The sequence below is a fragment of the Cryptotermes secundus genome, unplaced genomic scaffold, assembly GCF_002891405.2.
Source record: "Cryptotermes secundus unplaced genomic scaffold, Csec_1.0 scaffold143, whole genome shotgun sequence".
NCBI lineage: Eukaryota > Metazoa > Arthropoda > Insecta > Blattodea > Kalotermitidae > Cryptotermes > Cryptotermes secundus.
The window spans coordinates 874,003-893,535 of NW_019741301.1; the positions used below are offsets into that span (position 1 = coordinate 874,003).

The 19,533-nt window shown below is 42.7% G+C and overlaps 1 protein-coding gene across 7 annotated transcripts in view; it reads right to left on the reverse strand.

Moving 5' to 3' along the window:
* The window catches only part of LOC111872690 (glutamate receptor ionotropic, NMDA 2B), a 567,290-nt gene that overhangs the window by 45,637 nt on the left and 502,120 nt on the right, over window positions 1-19,533 (reverse strand). For all 7 annotated transcript variants that reach the window (XM_033754794.1, XM_033754795.1, XM_033754793.1 and 4 more), the window contains one exon: window positions 7,399-7,546. In XM_033754794.1, coding sequence (XP_033610685.1) covers window positions 7,399-7,546 — 148 coding nt within the window. The remainder of the gene's footprint in view (window positions 1-7,398; window positions 7,547-19,533) is intronic.

Consider the following 19,533-nt stretch of genomic DNA (forward strand, 5'->3'; position numbering starts at 1 on the left):
ATTTTCTTTTAATTTTGGGGTATTGTTTAATTTGTACCCCCGATCCCACCCTCCGTATTCAATGCGTCTTTCTGCCTCCAAGATCCACGGTGACTCCCAATTTCTTTCTACCGAGAAGCAGACGAGAAGGTGGTGGTACAAATACAGAAGTTAATTAATATCTTAACATGGATCAATGCTACATTGATCAAGGAAGGTGTGACCATAGAATAAGTGCAAGGTCCAGGCACTTGTCGGTCATTTTCAATTTCGAGTAGCCAGTCGACAAGACCTTAAGCGTCTGCGGCCCTGGTCATGTACAGTATCTAATAGGAGCCGGAATCGCGTAGTCGGTATAGCGACTGACTACGGACTAGACGACCGAGGGTTTGGAGTTCGAGTCCCGGTAGGATCAACAATTTTCTCTTCTCAACGTCGTCCAGACCGAATCTGGGACCCGCTCAGTCCCCTATCCAATAGGAGCCGGGAGCACTTTCCCCGGGGGTAAAGCGGCAAGGGCGTGAAGCTGACCACTCACCTCAAGTTAGTGCCGAGGTAAAGAAATGTGGATTTAAACATTCACCCCCCATACACAGCAGGAGCCGGGACAGCGCAGTCAGTATAGAGACTGGCTATGGGCTGGACAAAAAGCCGCGCCATAGCTCAAGCGGTTAGTGGCTGGCTTCTTACCGCGGCGGCCCGGGTTCGATCCCGGGTCTGATCAAGTGGGATTCGTGGTGGACAAAGTGGCTCTGGGACAGGTTTTCTCTGAGTGCTTCGGTTTCCCTTGCCAATCTTCATTGCACCAAATTCTCCATCATCATAATCACCGGGGGCAGGCTACAATAAACCAATCAGTGGCCGCCGTACCGAGTGGACCCAGTTTGATTCCACTCCCCCACTAAGCGAATTAAAAAAAAGGATTGGGCAACCGAGGAGTCAGAGTTCGAGTCCCGATGGGGGCAAGAATTTTTTTCTTTTTCACGTCGTCCAGATTGGCTCTGGGGTCAACCCAACTTCCTAGCCAATGGGTATCGGGGGCTCTTCCCCCGAGGGTAAAGCGTCAGGGGCGTGAAGCTGACCACTCACCTCGAGTTAGGGCCGAGGTCAAGAAAATATGGATGTATACATCCACTTCCCCATGCGTCTTCATGGCGTAGTCCTCAAACTTTTCTTTTATAAGGAGTTTGAAGGTTAGGTCTGTGTCCCTGTCAACGGTGAATACTCTCGCTTTGTATTCCAGAGACAGCCTGGGTCTTCACCACAAACATTTATGTGCTTCTCACGTACCTTGCCCTCCTATGAAGTAGTGATACGCAATCGGGGCGCACTTGAGACGCGGAAAACATTTTAAAAATTCACATCAGTTAGTTAATTACTTTACATGACTCTCATTAAGGGGCACGCGGTAGCGTAGCTGGTTGAGGCACTATGCTACAAGCCAGAAGGTCGCGGATTCGATTTCCGATAAGGTCATAGGATTTTTAAATTAACCTAACCCTTCCAGCTTCAATATGTCCCTACAGCCGACTCAGCCTCAAATAGAAATGAGTACCAGGAATCTTCCTAGGGGTTAAAGAGCATCCGGGGCGTAAGGCTGATAACCTCACCGCCATCTGTGAGCCGATATTCTAGAAAATGTGAGATCCTCGATTTCCAACAAACCTATGCACCTTCGCAGCCTGTTACAGGGATAGCTTAGCCATCTATATCACGCGTGTTAAATACACCACTCATCTGACCGCCATTTTATCGTCCTAGTAATATTCAGTAAACAGTCTTTACAAGTTATGTTACAAGTCGGAAGGTGGCAGGTTCGATTCCTGATGACGTCATTGGATTTTTCAATTGACCTAATCTTTCCAGTCGCACTGTGACCCTGGGCTCGACTCAGCCTCTAACAGAAATGAGTACCAGGAATCTTCCTTGGGGTAAAGGGTGGCCGGCGCGTAAGTCTGACAACCTCACCGCCATCTGTGAGCCGGTTTTCTCTGCACGGCCTGTTACAAGGAGTGCACTACCTTTATTTTTAAAACTCTTTTATTAAGCTTGTGAAAAGTCCATAAGACTCTTCTCAGGATTCATTTCATATTATGTTTCAAGAACATTTGGTTTCTTCAAGCATTTCCTCTTAGGGTAAAGGAACACCAAGGAAACTGGCAACCGCAATTTCCGAGAAGTTGTATCAGCCTGAGTTGAACACACGTTACTTAAATGAGCAGCGCAAATTGAAGAAACTGCAACTCATTTTCTTCAAATTTACGCTGCTCCATTCAGTAACATGTGTTCAACTCAGGCTGATAACAATTCTCGGAAATTGCGGTTGCATTGCAGTTGTCAGTTTCCTTGGTATACCCTCGCCCTTGCAATCATTTAATTATTATATTACTACTTCCACAGCAAAATTATGCGACACAAAGTAGCATGCTATTTCGCGAAATGCTTCGTGGAAATGGACAGGGTATATGGAAACACGCTTCACCACACGAGACACAGTAATTGCAATGTAAATTTCCAGGTACCAAAATATGAAACGAATACTCGAATAATCAATTGCTTAGATGGTCGATTCTTCGTTTATTTATGGACGCATTCTGAACCGCAGCGATTATATAGGGCAGAACGATAGGTGATGCACCAATAATGAAAATGAAGCAGTCATCAATTGCGTAAAGAAAAACCTATATTCCATTTCCCGAAAATATTCCTTGTTACACACCGCCCCATAAAGCAATGTAACGGCGACCCGATCTCATGTTTCTTTTTTAATTCTCTTAATGAGGGGTGGAGACCAACTGGGTCCACTCGGCACGGCGGCCACTGATTGGCCCATTGTAGCCTGCCCTGGATGATTATGATGATGGAGAATTTGGTGGAATGAAGATTGGCAAAGGAAACCGAAGTACTCGGAGAAAACCTGCCCCCGGGACTGAACCCGGGCCGCCGCGGTGGGAAGCCAGCGACTAACCTCTTGAGATTTGGCGCGGCCATTCGATATTATAGTTACTCCAAAACAAAAGAACTTCATGTTCTTGTTGTTCACACGACCCCAATGCCTTTCGTAGGAAGGAAGGAAGAGGACATGAATTAGTCTGGACTCGAACCCACGCGCGTAGCAGCAAAAGTAGTAATTGTCTCTGGGAAATCATCCCAAGAGTAGAAGTGTTTGCCGGTTTTTCTACGACAGGTCGTTTGGGAAAAACGGAATGATACAGTAGGACAGACAGACTAATGATGATACACTATGACACGTTCACAGATGTGAAATTATGTTTTCCTCTACAGTATATATTGTATTGTTCGCGCTGTCCGTTAATCACAGCTGAGATGCGCGCGCAACTTGTGTCGGTGAAACTGTTCCGAGTTTACCATCATACTGCAAGTAACGGCATCGCCATATTTGTTTTTGCTCCTGAGTCGCAAGAGTTTGAAATCCCGGCATTATTTTTGGTAGATAATGTATTTACAGGTGTGGAACGGAAGTGGGCCGGTCACGGTAGCCGAGCGGTCTAGGGCATGCACCGTCTTCGCTCGCTTTGAAACCGGGATCGTGGGTTCGAATCCCGCTCAGGGCATGGATGTTTAATTTGTGTGTCTGTTTTTCTGTGTTTGTCTACAGGTAGAGGCCTTGCGACGAGCTGATCACCCGCCCAAGGAGTCCTGCCGATTCTGTAAGATCTAGAAAAACCGAAGTGAACGGAGAAGTTCATGAAGGTAGGCCCAGGCCCACTGGGGCTGTAGTGCCAAGGGGGGGGGGGAACGGAAGTGGACCACGTCTTTTTCAAACAACTATATAGATCGACTTTGCAAATTACGAAAAGTCAGACCATGAAAGCCTGTCTCTGTATGTGATCTTGAAGGTAATCATGTAAGGCAGAAGTTATAACTTTTCTCTTCTCATAAGTCGAGGGCACGCTGTAGCGTGTTTGTTGAGGCACTATGTTACAAGTCAGACGGTCGCGGGTTCGAGTTCCGATGAGATGGAACCGCACTATGGCCGTGGGGTTAACTCAGCCTCTAACAGAAATGAGTACTAGGAATATTCTTGGGGGCATAGGGCGGCCGGCGCGTAAGGCTGACAACTTTGCCTCCATCTGTGAGCCGACTGTCTAGAGAAATCTGCGAACCTCGACGTCTCACAACCCTATGGGCCTCCACGGACTGTTAGAGGGATAGCTTTACCTTCTCATACGCCTTCATGGCACGCAGTTTATCTCGAACAACACGTTTACTTATGCAGGGTTTCCATAAAGTTATGGCGTGACTCTAAACACTAATATTGAAATGTTGTAACGTATGACATTAATAAATACGTCAACGCTGTTCTCCCGCTCCAAGACGGATATTTCCCCCAACAATGCTGTAACAATGTAAGGGTTGCTTTAAATACAAATTTTCGGGGTAAATATATGGACAGAAGTGGCTCAATCTTGTGGGAACCCGATTTAACGGTTGCAGGCTTGCTGTTCTGGGAGTATATCAAAAACATTTTCTGAAGTTAGGTAAAGCTGTCACTGTTCAACGAATTAGGCACTATGCTATGAAGGCGTATGGAGGAGTAGATGGATAGATCCACTTTTTGTTGACCTCGGCACTAGCTGGAGGTGAGTGGTCAGCTTCACGTCCCTGCCGCTTTACCCACGAGGAAAGAGACCCCGGTACCCATTGGATAGGAGGTTGGGTGGACCCCAGAGCCCGACTGGACCATTTGGAGAAAATTGTTGACCCTATCGTGACTCGAACTCCGACCCTTCAGTCGTTAAGCCCGTAGCCAGTCGCTATACCAACTACGCTACCTAACTCCGAAAAATTCGGAAATCTGAATCAGTAAACAGAATCTATGCTGCAACTGAAATATTACGCATATGAAGAGAAGATTTACGTATATTATTTTGATGCTTCAAAAGCAACGTGCAATGCATATACCGAAATTCATGAAATTCAATGAAAATGATATGAAATTTGTGTTCTTATTTGTATCTACCAAAACATTTTTATATAATATATCTTCTCTAGCGCTAAAATCTTTTTGGGTGATTAGTCGTGTCAATGTTGAGTTAAAAACCAACGTTTGACCTTGATGATGCAGAAGGAGATCTCTGAAACTTTAGTATTTGACTCAATATGACGCAGGTAATGACCCGAAGATATTTTAGTGTATTTATTAGCCGTGAAGGCTTCAATCTTCCTCCATTACTTCCTCTGTAGGAGCCGCTGTGACACGGCTTGACTTGAACTTTCTTTTATTTTCATTGGCGCTACAGCCCCAATTTCGACCTAGGCCTACCTCCATTACTCTCCGTTTCACTTCAGTTTCATAGATCTTAGCCATACGACAGGATTCCTTGGGCGGGTGATCAGCTCGTCGCAAGGCGTCTACCTGTATAAAAACACAGAAAATGCACACAAACATCCATGCCCTAAGTGGGATTCGAACCCACGATTCCGGTTTCCAAGCGGGCGATGACAGTGCATGCCTTAGACCGCTCGGCTACCGTGACCGGCTGACTTGAACTTAGGACAACAAATTCGTGAGTAAAGTAACGGAAATTACGTATTATCAGGGTTTCCGAACGTGGGGATCTGCGGCTGTTTATCTCTTACAGACACTGAACCCGCAACTGTGCTGACTGGAATATGTAAGAAGAAGAAGAACAGGATGATTCTGCCAGTGCTGACAGCGAGCTAGGCATGCCAAGCGGAAGCGCTTCTAGCTTGTACTGACGAGACGTCTGGTTCGAATCTGGACTGGGTCACTAAGCTTAATGAATGAGGGATTTTCGTGGTTTTCTTGCTCTTTTTAGTCAGATATAGGGATCCTAGATCAAATCAGGCCACGCTAAATCACGTCCACATCATTTCCAGTTAATTATTCGTGACTCATCCTATCATTATGCTAAATAGTCGAAGTTGCTCGTAGCACCATCAAATAATGATGAAATAGAGAAGGAAGGATAAACAGTAGAAGTGAATAAAGATACAGATAGAAGAGAATAAGAGATATAAGGGGAAGAATGAGGAATTGAAGGGAAACGAAAAATAGTCTCAGAAGAAAAAGGGTGAAGAAGATTAAAACGGGGAAGATGAGGAGCTGAGAAAGGCAGAAATAAGGTGTAAGATATGAACAAGGTGGATTCTAGAGAGACTGAAACACAGGGAGGAGGGGATGAAAGGAAGAGAAGCGGAGATAGGAGGAACAAAGACGAGAAATGGAGTAGTAAGTATTGTCGCGTGTTGCTTGTATAATGCGACAAACAAAATGACGCGGGTCTCGGATTTGGCTAAAACGTTTATTGGACAATCTATTTACAGTTATTCACAACTTCACTATGACAGTTACTTGCACCGCTAATCTCGGTGAAGTGTCTTGATCCCTTTGTCGGATGCGAGCTGGCTTCTGCTGTAGTCGGAGCTACACTAAAAACTGACTGGTCTCGTCGAAGCTGGTCTTCTATAACGTGCACTCGGACTGACTAGTGAACATCGTGTTCAAGGGTTCCGTTTTATCCGCTGGTAGTATTCGTTTCCATGAATATCCTTTCATATCCGGGGAAATCATTTGTTATTTGGGCGATTCCTATGCAACGATCTGCTGGTATTGCGTTTCCACTGAAGTATACATTCTTATCGCACCCGTTGCCTATCAATGGACGTGTCTTCTATCCTTTTTGGCGGCACGCCACAGTAGATTAAGGTAACATTTTGCTCATTTCCTCTGCAGTGCTGCATTATTCATAAAGAACCACAAAACAAAATTCTACAAAAATGACTGACCTGAAAGGACCATTACCGCTCACTGAAGAGTACAGTTTATGGAGTTCTGGTTATGTTACCATTACTGCAACATATTCATACAGGTATGCAGGGCCATTATAAACGATTTTGGTGATAAGAATTAGTGTGTTTTAAGAAAAGGTTAGAGATACAAATATGAAAAACGTGAAACTAACAAATTTATCTAGAGATGTTCGGTAAGTGCTCGATTAGTTAATCTACAAATGTCAACGCGATATTCGAATTCTGTCCGTGTACGTCACAATGTGACTCATTCACGTTGGTAACGCCCTATGAAATTCGTTCTCGAAGGGATTGCGGCTTCGGAGGTTGGTACACCTGCTCTATCGCATATTCACAATAAGATCCGAAGATGTAGGGGGCCAGTGCGTGGGCCTTGCTGGTCATATCAAGGTCTTTTGCGCTGAGACGCCATTTCCCTTTGAGAATTATCGCAGCGCCACTTGCGGCGGATATGTTAATCAATGTTGCAAATGAAAGCTTAAACGGATTTCCTTGCTGTTTTAATTTGTTTCATATTGTGTTTGTAACCGTTTCGAAACTGCACTAATTTATTTTAGTCCAAATCACTTAAAATAGCCCTTTATTTCTAACCTACGTTTAAATTAAGCAAGAGTTACTCACCTCTAGCGTTCCCCATCGCCCGTCTTCGACTCTGACAAGTTCGTAAGTGAAACCGAGTTCTTCAGCGAATTTTTCCAGAAGGTCTATGCAGAAGCCGGAGCAGCACTGGTAGAAGCTGCCGTTTCGGTGCGCCTCGTTTATGTCCACTCTGCAACATAACCAAGTCCTCAAGTAAGTCACAATCAACACGCGTCCCGCTTCCCTTACTTCCAGCACAGTGAGTGTGTCTGTCCATCTGTTGCACCAAAATATTTCAGGACTCTATTTTTCCATGTGATGACTTATGTATATATATATATACATATACATATATATTATATTTAAGCATCCTGTTACACTCACACAATATATGAGACAAACTCCGTCTTAAGTGCAACAATGTAATTGTAGTTCTTTCTTCTTTCCTTCCTCTACACTACATGTTTCGACCCTAAATGGCCATCATCAGGTGTATATTCTTACGTAGCTGCTACCCTGCTCGTAGTTTAANNNNATATATATATATATATATATATATGAGTATACAATATATACATATAGCACGAATGGGGGAGACGAGGAATGCGTATAGGATATTGGTGGGAAAGCTAGATGGAAAGAGACAACTGGGAAGAGCAAGGCGTAGGTGGGTGGACAATATTAAAATGGATCTTAGAGAGATAGGATGGGATGGTATGGATTGGATTGATATGGCTCAGGATAGGGACTAGTGGAGGGCTCTTATGAACCTTCAGTTTCCAAAAAATGCTGGGAAGCTCTTGAGTAGCTGCAGAATTGGCTGCTCCTCAGGAATGGCTCAGCTCCATGAGTGGGTGAGCTTTTTTTTCAACTTTTATATGACCGTTATGCCTCCAAGGACTTCATTATAAAACATACAGTACTTGAAGAACGAGTTGATTGGGGGGGGGTTCTTGTTTCGAATCTAGGCAGGGACACCTCTTATCCTGACTATTTTCCGTGGTATTCCTCAGACTATTGAGGTAAATGTTCGCATAACATCCCGATCTGTCACTGATAGCTTCCTTCCAAATTCTTTTCAATTCATGAATCATCCTAATATTCGACGCTGTATACTGTAAGTAATGACAGCGTCGTAAAATTCGACGCTGTATACTGTAAGAAATGACAGCGTCGTAAAATTCGACGCTGTATACTGTAAGTAATGACAGAGTCACACAATTTGACGCTGTATACTCTAAGTACTGCGAGCGTCGTAAAATTAGACGTTGCATTCTCTAAGTACTGACAACGTCGTAAATTTAGACGCTGTATTCTCTAAGTACTAACAGCCTCGTAAAATTCGACGCTGAATAATCTAAGCACTGACAGCGTCGTAAAATTCGAAGCTAATTAGCCGCCAATTGTGCAGCCACTCAAGAACTTCCCAGCATTTTATGGAACCTGAAGGCTCTTTGCTGTGTTCACAAGAGACCTCCACTTGCTCCTATCCTGAGCCAGATAAGTCCATTCCATACCATCCCATCATACTTCTCTCAGATCCGTTTTAACTTTGTCCATCCACCTACGTCTTGGTCTTCCCAGTGGTCTCTTTCCTTCTGGCTTTCCCACCAATATCCTGTATACATTAATCTTCTCCCAATTCGTGCTACATGGCCTGCCCATCTCATAATCCTTGACTTTGGCATCCTAATTATACTCGAAGAAGAGCACAAGTTACGAAGCTCCTCATTGTGCAGTTTTCTCCAACCTCCTGTCACTTCATCTCTCCTCGGTCCAAATATTCTGCTCACAAACTGGTTCTTACCTCGCAGAAAACTTATCGCATGAGCACTATAATGATCAGTCGGATGATGTTTAGAAAAAATAATGGCTGTGTTTTGTGAGAAGCAAATCAACCGGAAAAATAATCCCATGGGCTGCGTTATTTACCCCAGAGATCGGAGTATTAGTTTCTATACTTCGAGATCAAAGCACCGCATAATTCATGAGCAGATGGTATACAGGCCTATATAAGAGATACCCAAGGCTTTGAAGCACTGGTTAAATACGCCTTTATAATTTTTCTTGATTTTCAGTTCAGATAAAATACCAACAGATGTCTCAGGCTTTCTTGCGAAAGTTGAAATTTTCCGTTTTCGGCACTTGAAATGTTAATACATGTATCAAAGCAAGCGATACACATTGCTGCCACTCACCTGCAAAGGATTAAAGACGCTTGACAACATGTCCTTTTGCATATCAATATAATTACTCAGTATTTAGTTATATTACTGTGACGTGTCGGCCCACTGCTAGGCAACGCCCGCAACACACAGGCGATCAACAATACAGGAACAGTGCTTTCTGTGGTCCGCCCACGAACCGTTGCTATGCAATTCACGTTAAACACATTATAGCGTACACAGTAATGTCCAACGACAATAGAGAGGATGCGTTTTCTGCAGTGGTCCGTGCCAAGTGTTTATAAAGGACAATAGATTAGGTAATTTCTATGAGGTCCGCGCAATGCCCAGTGCTTGTAGCGGACCAGTGAACAAGCAGTCTGACACATGAATCGTGTTTTCTGCGTGGTCCGTGCCGAGAACCTCTGCTTTCTGCCTGCTTAATGCTGGTTTCTTGATTGGCTTATTCTTAGACGTTGAAAATATAGGTAGCATGTTACTCCGAATCGTCAGTTGATTTTCAAAAGACTATATTGCATTATATCCAAGAAGATGGGACCCTTTATAATCACTGGTATAATCACTATAACCTCATTTTCTATGTATTCAGATAAATTTTTACAAGACCTTTCTTTCCAACGGTTTGCCTACGCGATGTACGATGTACCCTGGTTCATAGAGCAGATGACTTTTAATTCTGTATTTAACCGGAATCTACACGGGCAGCAATGATCTATTTCCTAACAAATTACAACAAAATTCATTCATTTCCGTCCAGCACAGGGAGAAGATTACAGGATTTATGTACATCGACGAATGTTCATTTTCAAGGGTGACGAAGTGTTGCATTACTCATTAATCCTGTCAAATGTACTACGGACAACAATATCAGTAATTCATTTGCATGTATCTCCTTCCTCTTCTTCATTATCTGTCCTGTCTCTTCTCTTCCTTCCCTTTTATTCCTCTTTCATCTAGAGATAATATGAAGGTAAGGCAGTCCCAGTGCTTAATTAATGAAGCGCTGTGTCATGAAGACATGAGGGAGTGTAGGTGCTGTAGTTGGTTGAGACACTACGCTACAAGCTGAAAGATAGCGAGTTCGATTCGAACCCACGATCCCGATTTCCAAGTGAGCGAAGACAGTACATGCCTTCGCCCGCTCGGCTACCGTGATCGGCAATTGTTTTTTTTTAATTGATCTAATTCTTCAAGCCACACTGTGGCCCTGGAGTCGACTCAGCCTCTAACAGAAATGAGTACTAGGAATCTTCCTGGGGGTAAAGGACAGGTAGGCGCGTAATACTGACAATCTCACCGCCATCTGTGAGCCACTTGTCTAGAGAAATGTGGTAACCTCGACGTCTCAGAACCCTACGGTCCTTCACGGCCTGCTGCATGGATAGCTTTACATCTTTACGTTTTACACACCTTGAAGACCTTATCTCTGAAAGTGGACTCACAATTCACTACGCTTTCTGTTGAGAACGGACAGGTTCAAAAACATCGGCAATATCTGGGAAGTACAATATTCGAATACTAGTCGGTTAACAGCTACGTTGTTAGGACGGGTCCCATATCAGGTCTCACGTTTGCTACAAACATCTCGACTTATTTCTGTGAAATAAACAAAACTACTTACTTCCAGTTTCTTACGATTTTTATTTCATAACCATCAGCCCCTGTCATTCGTCAATATGTCACTTCTGCAGCTGAAAAGGTGTCGTTTCAGAAGCTATAAATTAAGAAATGTTTATTTCATTTTCCCCCCTATTCCTTCTGTCTTTCACCCACCAACCCCAATCAAGGGTTCTTCAAATTTTGCCGCACTGTTGTACTGTTTTCGAAGGTGTCTTCACTTTTATTTTAACATCCCAGTCTTTCATGCCACGTCCTTTTATCTACTTGCTTCTTAAAACTATTATTTATTTATTAAGTTTTTTGAAGTCCTAGTCACATTGCGACTGACTGTCAGTCAGTCAGTCAGTAAGTCTTGGTGCCGAGCCCTATCTGGGGCTCATTTATTACTGTTTGCCAACTACGGTCTTGTTTTTTGTGGGGCGCCCTCTCTGACGAGAGGACGGGTCTGTTTTTTTTTTATAAGCTGCTGGTCCTTGCCAGTGCAGTCTTTCTCGGGTCCGAGTCCGTTGGGACTCGCGGCCATATTTTACTATTTCACAGTTGAGACTTCCCTTTTCGTCGCCTCGTACAACTCGCAGGGTCACATTTTTTTTTTTAATTTTCTTCTTTCAGCTTTTATTTATTTTACTTCTTGCCTCTCTTGTTCCATATCCCTTGCAGTTTACTTTGAAACTGTGTTCCTTTCTCTGCATTGTGTCTAATTTCTTATATTCAACATTTTTATTCAGATCTGAACGAAAGATTACAGACCGCTTTTCTCCTGCATTTACATTCAGCACTATTAAAAGTTCCATCAGAATTAATACTATATCAGATCGAAGTTCTCACAGTGGTGAGTGTGAAGATTATGGTCTTATATTTTGTAACACCGTGTAGTTCGTGCAAGGCATGCAGTTTTGGAGTAATATATCGCCTCCTTCTTTAAACTGAAAGAGTACGTCAAACGAAGCCAACAGAAGCAGGCGCAAGCAGAGCTCAGATTGCAGCTTGCTTCTGCTCGGCTTCTTGCTGTCTGGAGCTATGCCTCTATTCCCCCATATGTCTTCATAGCGTGGTGCTTGATTAATTCAACACAGTGACAATTTTATCTTCTTTTATTTTTACCTCACGTGCTCGGTGCGAACGAGGAAGGCACCAAGAGAATCTGAAGTAGAGAGCAGAGCGGGAGACGGGGTGGCTGTAGAACTGTTAGCAAACACTTTCCCTTAATTACCATGAGATTTATTGATGTAGCCCCATGCAACAGTTTTACGTTACTCTATTAGACGATTTAGAGACCATTACCCCTGTAGTTTGGCTGCAAGGCAGAGTTCTGCCTTGCAGCTCCTTTGGTTAGTACAAGCGGCCAGTAAAAATGGAAGATTTTATTGTCACTAACATCACCGCCTTAAAGCTCTACTCCTACCGCCCTCATTCGTACGTACGTATCGTCAGAGGAATTCCATCATACGCGAAAATGTGCAAAATGCATCTCCCGTACGTATATATCAGCAAACTGAACCCCAACATATGCACTTATCAGAAAAAAAAACAGTCCACCTCAAGCGTACCTATGAGCTAAGAGACTGCCCTACACGAACATATCAGCAAATTGATCTGCCTCGCACATACGTATCAGCAAATTCACCTCTTCAAGCAGACCACCCTCACAAGTGCGTGTCAGCAAACAGGCCTCCTTTATATGTACATGGCATGTACGTATGAGCAAACAGACCTCCCTCACACGTACGTATCAGCAAACAGACCTCCCTCACACGTACGTATCAGCAAACAGACCTCCCTCACACGTACGTATCACCAAACAGACCTCCCTCACACGTACGTTGAACAGACCGTTCCGTTACGTATCGAACAAAGCAGCTCCAGCTATATCTCTTATGACTTGCATTCGGGAAATGCAAGGTCCAAATATAAACCGAGATGTCGACTTCCCGAAGACTTTTCATAGTTTTACTCATTCCCTTCAGGAGAGTGTCGAAATAGGTAAGGTCGACTTCCTTCCATGCCATTTCCAAGTCATCATTCAATTATTGCTGTACCATTCGATGCTATAATGCCCGAGCTACCTGGAGCGTCGTTAAATAACACATAAATAAATTCGTCAGCAAAGCTTGCTGAAGTATTTCAACGCGCGATGTACATTACGTCTGAGTGCGGTTTCTGTAAAGAATTCTGTTATGGAAGTAATCACTGCTCATACAACATTGACGTTAGAATAAATGCAAGAATAATAACAAATGTATCCAATTTTAATTATTAAATAATTATGACGCCCAACTAATTACTTTTTAATTTACATGAGTCTTTCAAAATACGGGCTGATTCTAAATTATTGTAGGGTTTTCCTTGGCCTATAAACGGAAACCCCGATATTAATTTAGAATCAGCCTGTAGAATTGGCTGCAATTCTAAGTAACGTATCGAACTGCTGCTACAGGCCCAATCAAGCCGCCAGTGATGTACAGAAGAAGGCGGTACTGTACCCTGTCTACTGTAATACAGGAGGTCTTGTTACTTCAAACAAGTCTACACAGCTCTCTTGCAATGCACGTACATTTTACTTCACAGTGTCTTACGGCATCCATGCAAATGTTCACGTTGTGTTCATAATGTTTCTCATGTGTTTCATTATCATGCGTATTTAAATAACTCATATGAAATAAAAAAATTCAATAATTCATGTGAAATTACGTAAAGTCTGTTTTTATTGTTGGATATCCCGGAATATAGCTGTTTGAGACTGAAATGTGCTGGGCTTCATCAGTATTAAATAATTATGAATGAATGCGCTTGATGGCATTCTCTATTGTATTTATTTTAACAGAATATACGGCGAAAAGGCATTCTTAGAACAGGTGCCTGCCACTGGCAACGCTGGTAGTGACGTCAGGCGAGTTCAAAGGAAATCCAGATTTTTGTGTACTTTTTAAATATATTACAGTATTATCTTTCCATTTAAACTTAGATTTATTTCAAGCAATCTCTTCCCTTCAAATTTTGCAATTAAAATTTCAGATACTTCTCTCAATATAGATAAAATTACAAGTATAAAGTGGCTCAAGATTAAATTAATTTGCATAAATATATTGAAATATATCCAGTTTTTATATATATTTTGTCTATTTGCTGCTTATAGTATTCACCTTCTGTACGTTGCTTATTTCCAGGTATCCCTTTTAACAATCTACGTGTAAAGCAAAGGAAGAACTTTTGCTAGTGCTAGAGGGGTGGGACTAAGTCCCTTGTACTGCGGCCACTTCTGGCCCATTGTACCAGCCCCAGATGATAGATGAGGGTGATTGTGGAGCAATTGGTGGAATGAAGATTGGCAGGGGAAACCGAAGTACTCGGAGAAAACCTGCCCCAACGCCACTTTGTCCACCAAAAATCCCACTTGACCAGACTCGGGATCGAACACGGACCGCCGCGGTGGAAAGCCAGCGACTAACCGCTTGAGCTACCTATCTATCTATGTATCTATCATCAATAAATCAACCAATCAATGAATCAATCAATCTATCTATCATCAATAAATCAATCTATCTGTCTGTCTATCTATCTATGGCTCTACAGCCTTTGTGGACCTGGGCTGCTTTTTCAGTTCCTTAATCTACATGCGGTAGGACTCCTTGAACGGAGGATTAGCCCGTCGCAAGGCCGCTACGTACACACAGAACACAGACACAGAATAAACCACACAGACACATGCCATGAGTAGGATTCGAACTCACTATCCGAGTGTTCGAGCGAGTGAAGACAGTTCATACCGCAGACAGCGCGGCCATTGAGATCGAGTTATTCACAAAACTGTTATCACTAAAGAGGGATAGTTTTATAGCCCCGCGAACAGTACGTGTTAGAACTGTGTACAGAGTAAACCACTTAGCATTATCATCTTGAATTGCGCCAGCAAAAAGTTCAAGCAGAGTTCACGTGGTTTCAAGCGGGACTCAGGTGTCTGAGCGAGGCGGTTTTCATGTTACGTTCTTTTTTACGAGATATGAACATCAGCTTCTCTGCAATCGTGCGAAATTTGCAGAGCAGATCAATATGAAACTTAAGAGTATGTATGCATCCTGTTGTGTGTATGTATGTGTATAATGGGGCAGGTCTAGACCGAACCGCTACAGAATAGCAACACCATCATCACAGGGAGCAGCCCGTAACACATTCATCATAAAAACCTACTATACATAAGTAGGGTAAAGCTGTCCCTGTGCTTCATCAGTTGAGCTCTATGCTATGAAGGCGTATGTGGGATTGGATGTATAGATCCACATTTTCTTGACCTCGGCACTAGTTGGAGGTGAGTGGTCAGCTTGACTCCCCGGCCGCTTTAAGACCCGGGGAAAGAACCCCCGGTACCCATCGGATAGGAGACTGGTTGGACCCCAGACCCGGTCTGGAAGACGTGGAGAAGAAGAAAATTCTTGACCCTACCGGGACTTGAACTTCGACCCCTCGATCATCCAGTCCATAGCTAGTCGCTATACCGACTGAGCTATCCCGGCTCCTGATATACATAAGTATATATACTAAAGAACTTAAAAATGGGTTTAATAATAAACACTCAGAAGCTTCACCTCATGATAATTAAATAATATTGTTACAGATCATTCCAAGTGATACACAGAATAATGAGCGTAGGTTCCGCAAGACCTAATTTATGAGAGAAGATCCAGATACGCATGCGCCCCGCATTAGAATCGCTTCTACCACCGGATAAGCATATCAACATTCAGCGGTCACAAAGTTGTAACGGGATTTATTACAAAATATCTCATTTCTGTACAATTTCAATGTTAATCAGATAGACTTGAAAGGATTCTGACGATGGTGTATACTGTACTTCTTTTGGCTTATTTTGGACTTCACCCATCGTCCGGTATATAAAAGACAAAAAACCACAACGTTTCGGAGACTGGATCTGTCTCCGTCTTCAGGTGGATAGGGAAGGTTAAACCTACTCAGTTGGGCCCCTTAGAAAGAGCTAGTCTCAATCACTGGTCAAGTGATGTTCGAGTGTTTATTTTGTGTTTCAGGAATATTATTGTGTAGACTGCCCCCAATATTTACATTATATATCCTATAGATCAGGCATGTCCAACTACAAACAGGTTGTGATCGACTTTTTAGTGCCAAAACTGCCAGTGATCTACCAACCCCTCCTATCGTCGTACCTCGCTTTAAGCAAAAATATTGGTAAAAATAACACGACACATGATGTTTGTTATAAAGCAACATACATTGAAAGTACAGACTACTTTAACACGTATTTTCCCTTCAAAATATGAATATAATCATATTATATTACAAGTGAATTTACATGCTTTTCAAGTATCATTTCCTTATAGGCCTATGAGATCGACCGAAAATCCTCCCGCGATCAACGCGTTGGACATGCCTGCTGTAGATCAATACGAACCCAAGACCACAAACTCAGTGGCATTCCGATGAACCGTTCGTATTACGTAGGTTGCGACTCTGGGCACAAGAATTAACTGTGCCCCTCAACTAAACTCTCTCAATCGGGCGAAACAGTGGACGTAGCTATTCGCTCTTTCATTCTCAGTCGCGACATCACAGGAAAGGGTTAATCAGAACGGTTATCAGCAGGGCCCGGATTTTGATGACATGTTATCTTTTTTTCCTTGTATCCTATGCGATGCTCTTAAATATATAAATCTCGGATATGAACGGCTGGTTACAGAAATGCAAATTTTATACGTAGTTTTTTGTCATGTTCTACATTTTTAGGTTTAAGGTCATTTTTTTATTTTGGGGTTAATTTTTAGTATATTTTTGGACTTTTAAGGGTATTTCTCGTCATTTTTGGTCATTTTATGGAATTTTTCTTTCTAATGTTTTTTGAAATGTGAATAACATGGAAGCGAAGTGTTCTTTCTTTTCTCCTTTAGGTCATTTTTTCGGTAATTTTTTGAATATTTGCAGGTCATCAAAATGCGGGCCCTGCATATTACATTTTTGGGTCATATTTTAGGTCATTTTTCTGGATTTTTTCAGTCATTTTATATTTTCAGGTCATCAAAATCCGGGCCCTGGTTATCAGTTTATGGTCGCTGGTTTCGTATTGATCTGCTTTGCAAATTTTGTGGCAGGTACAAACCCAAGTTCTATTTAAAGAAGCACAGCTAACTTTGATGAGGCAAATAATGTGTTCCACATGTTACTTCTCCCCCCCCCACCTTGAAATCGCGAAAATTCTGTTTGAAGCATTTCCTGTTGTGATGAATAATAGAGCAGTTGTTCCAGATGATACTGTTCACTGGTTCAACCTGCATACTGCGTCATTACGACGTGTCGACACTTCCGTTGAGGCTCAGAAACTATCCTGTCGAACCCCGTGTAAGAAGCAGGGCTGCTGATAGCATAATTTATGGGCAAGTTCAACAGACGTCTGGGAGCTATCGGACTGGTCTAGATCCGCTTTTTCTAATGAGCCCAACTGAGTAGGTGTCTTCTCCTCACTTCAGCTGAGGACGGAAAGAGACATACAAGTAGCTTACGAAACGCCATGTTTTCTATTCTCCAGAATGCCGGAAATTGGGAAAAGTCCAAAAATCCAGCAATTCTGTGTGTTATATATCATCATCAGAACCCTTCAGAATCTAAGAGTAATTTACAATTTAATTTTCGGAGACAAAATTGAAGGAGACATTTCCCGTCGTGCTCCTAGACTGTTCATATGCTATGTTGTTACATTTTATAAGGGATATTTCTACATGTTTTGACTGTATAAGTTCATCATCAGGTGGATACTGTAACGTGCAGAGCCGTTACCAGGCAGTGACCGCGAGATTGGAGGATATACCAGGGTCATTCTGGGAAACGGCACGGTAAACACGTTCCCGCAGCAATGGCACAATAGAAGAGCTATGTTTTCTATGTGGTTCGTGTCGAGATATTATAAGCAAGGGAAAAGTTTAGAGCTTAGTTCTTTATTAGAGGCTGTGAATAAATAACTGGTGGGCATGAAGCCGAAGAATCTCCACTGTTAGAAGCCGTTGCCAGGGAATGGCTGGTGAAGACACAACAAGCTGGAAAAGGTCTAGCGGGTGCTGTGGTGATTTGTGAATTGTGGATATTAGTGGTGGCGCTGGTGTTTGTAGTTCAGAATCGTGTGTGTAAGTGGTCAATAATTCAATTCACCAATCCAAACCCCGTCTATAGTCACACTGATACACGTGACGATGCTTTTATGTAATTGCTGTAATATACAGTTTTTTGTAGGTCGCTGTTTTGCAACTTGGTCGAAACCTGTTCAAGTCACATGAGTATTTTGTCAAACAATAGGAAAATGATTTTAACAGATTTCAGCAATATTTCGGAACTACATAGTTTTAACCAAGTTTTAGACCACTGTACTAAATAAAGCAATTCAGTCCGGCAATTACATAAAAGTATCTGCATGTGGTCTATTGGTCAGAGTTCCTGGCTACAGATTCAGAAGTCCCGGGTTCGATTCCCGGTGATATCCGATTTTCTGAGAAGTAGTGGGTCTGGAACGGGGTCCACTCAGCCNCATTGAGTCGACTCCAGAGCCATTGTGAGACTGGAAGGATTAGATAAATTCAAAAAAAAAAATCCAATAACCTCATCGGGACTCGAACCCGTGACCTTCCGGCATTTAGCATAGTGTTTCAACTAACTACGCTACCGCGTACCTCCATCTCCGCTGAGTAATTACAANGAGCTATTTAAAGGAAATAGCGTCTCCGGTCTAGAAAACCGGAATTAACGGCCGTGGAGATTCGTTGCGCTGTCCACGCGACACCCTCTAACAGCAAAAGCTGGCACTAACTTCGATGACAACCGGCGGTCGCTCGGTCGGTATAGTTCGATTGCGGACTATAGGTCACGGAGTTTAGTTAGTTTTTGTAACGTTAGAGGATTAGAGTAGAAAATACAACGAACATTTGTTAATTTTGTGTGAATGGTTATGAACACAGCCAGTTGTCATCCATCCAATCTCTGACACGACCAATGTTGCTTCAAAATGGTTTGAGAGGAGAGACTAAAATGCTAACAGAAGAAGCCCGAGATAACTTTCATCATTTCTTCGCGAACCTCTCTCGTTTCTTCAGATTACTGACAAGGGTCTTATAAGATTACTTAGAGAGAAAGACTTCTTCCATATTCATTAAGCTGAAATTGAGCTGAATCTCAATGGTTTCATCCGAAATTCCCGGAATGTCTGAACGAGGTGCGAATTTTCTTTGATGCGGAGATCATTCAGTTCGCTCGAAATATACGAGTCAGCATTCGGAGAGAATTCTATAAATATTTGAGACTTATGGATGTAAGATATCTTGAAAGATGAACAGAAATCCCAGATTAGTCAGAGCTTCCT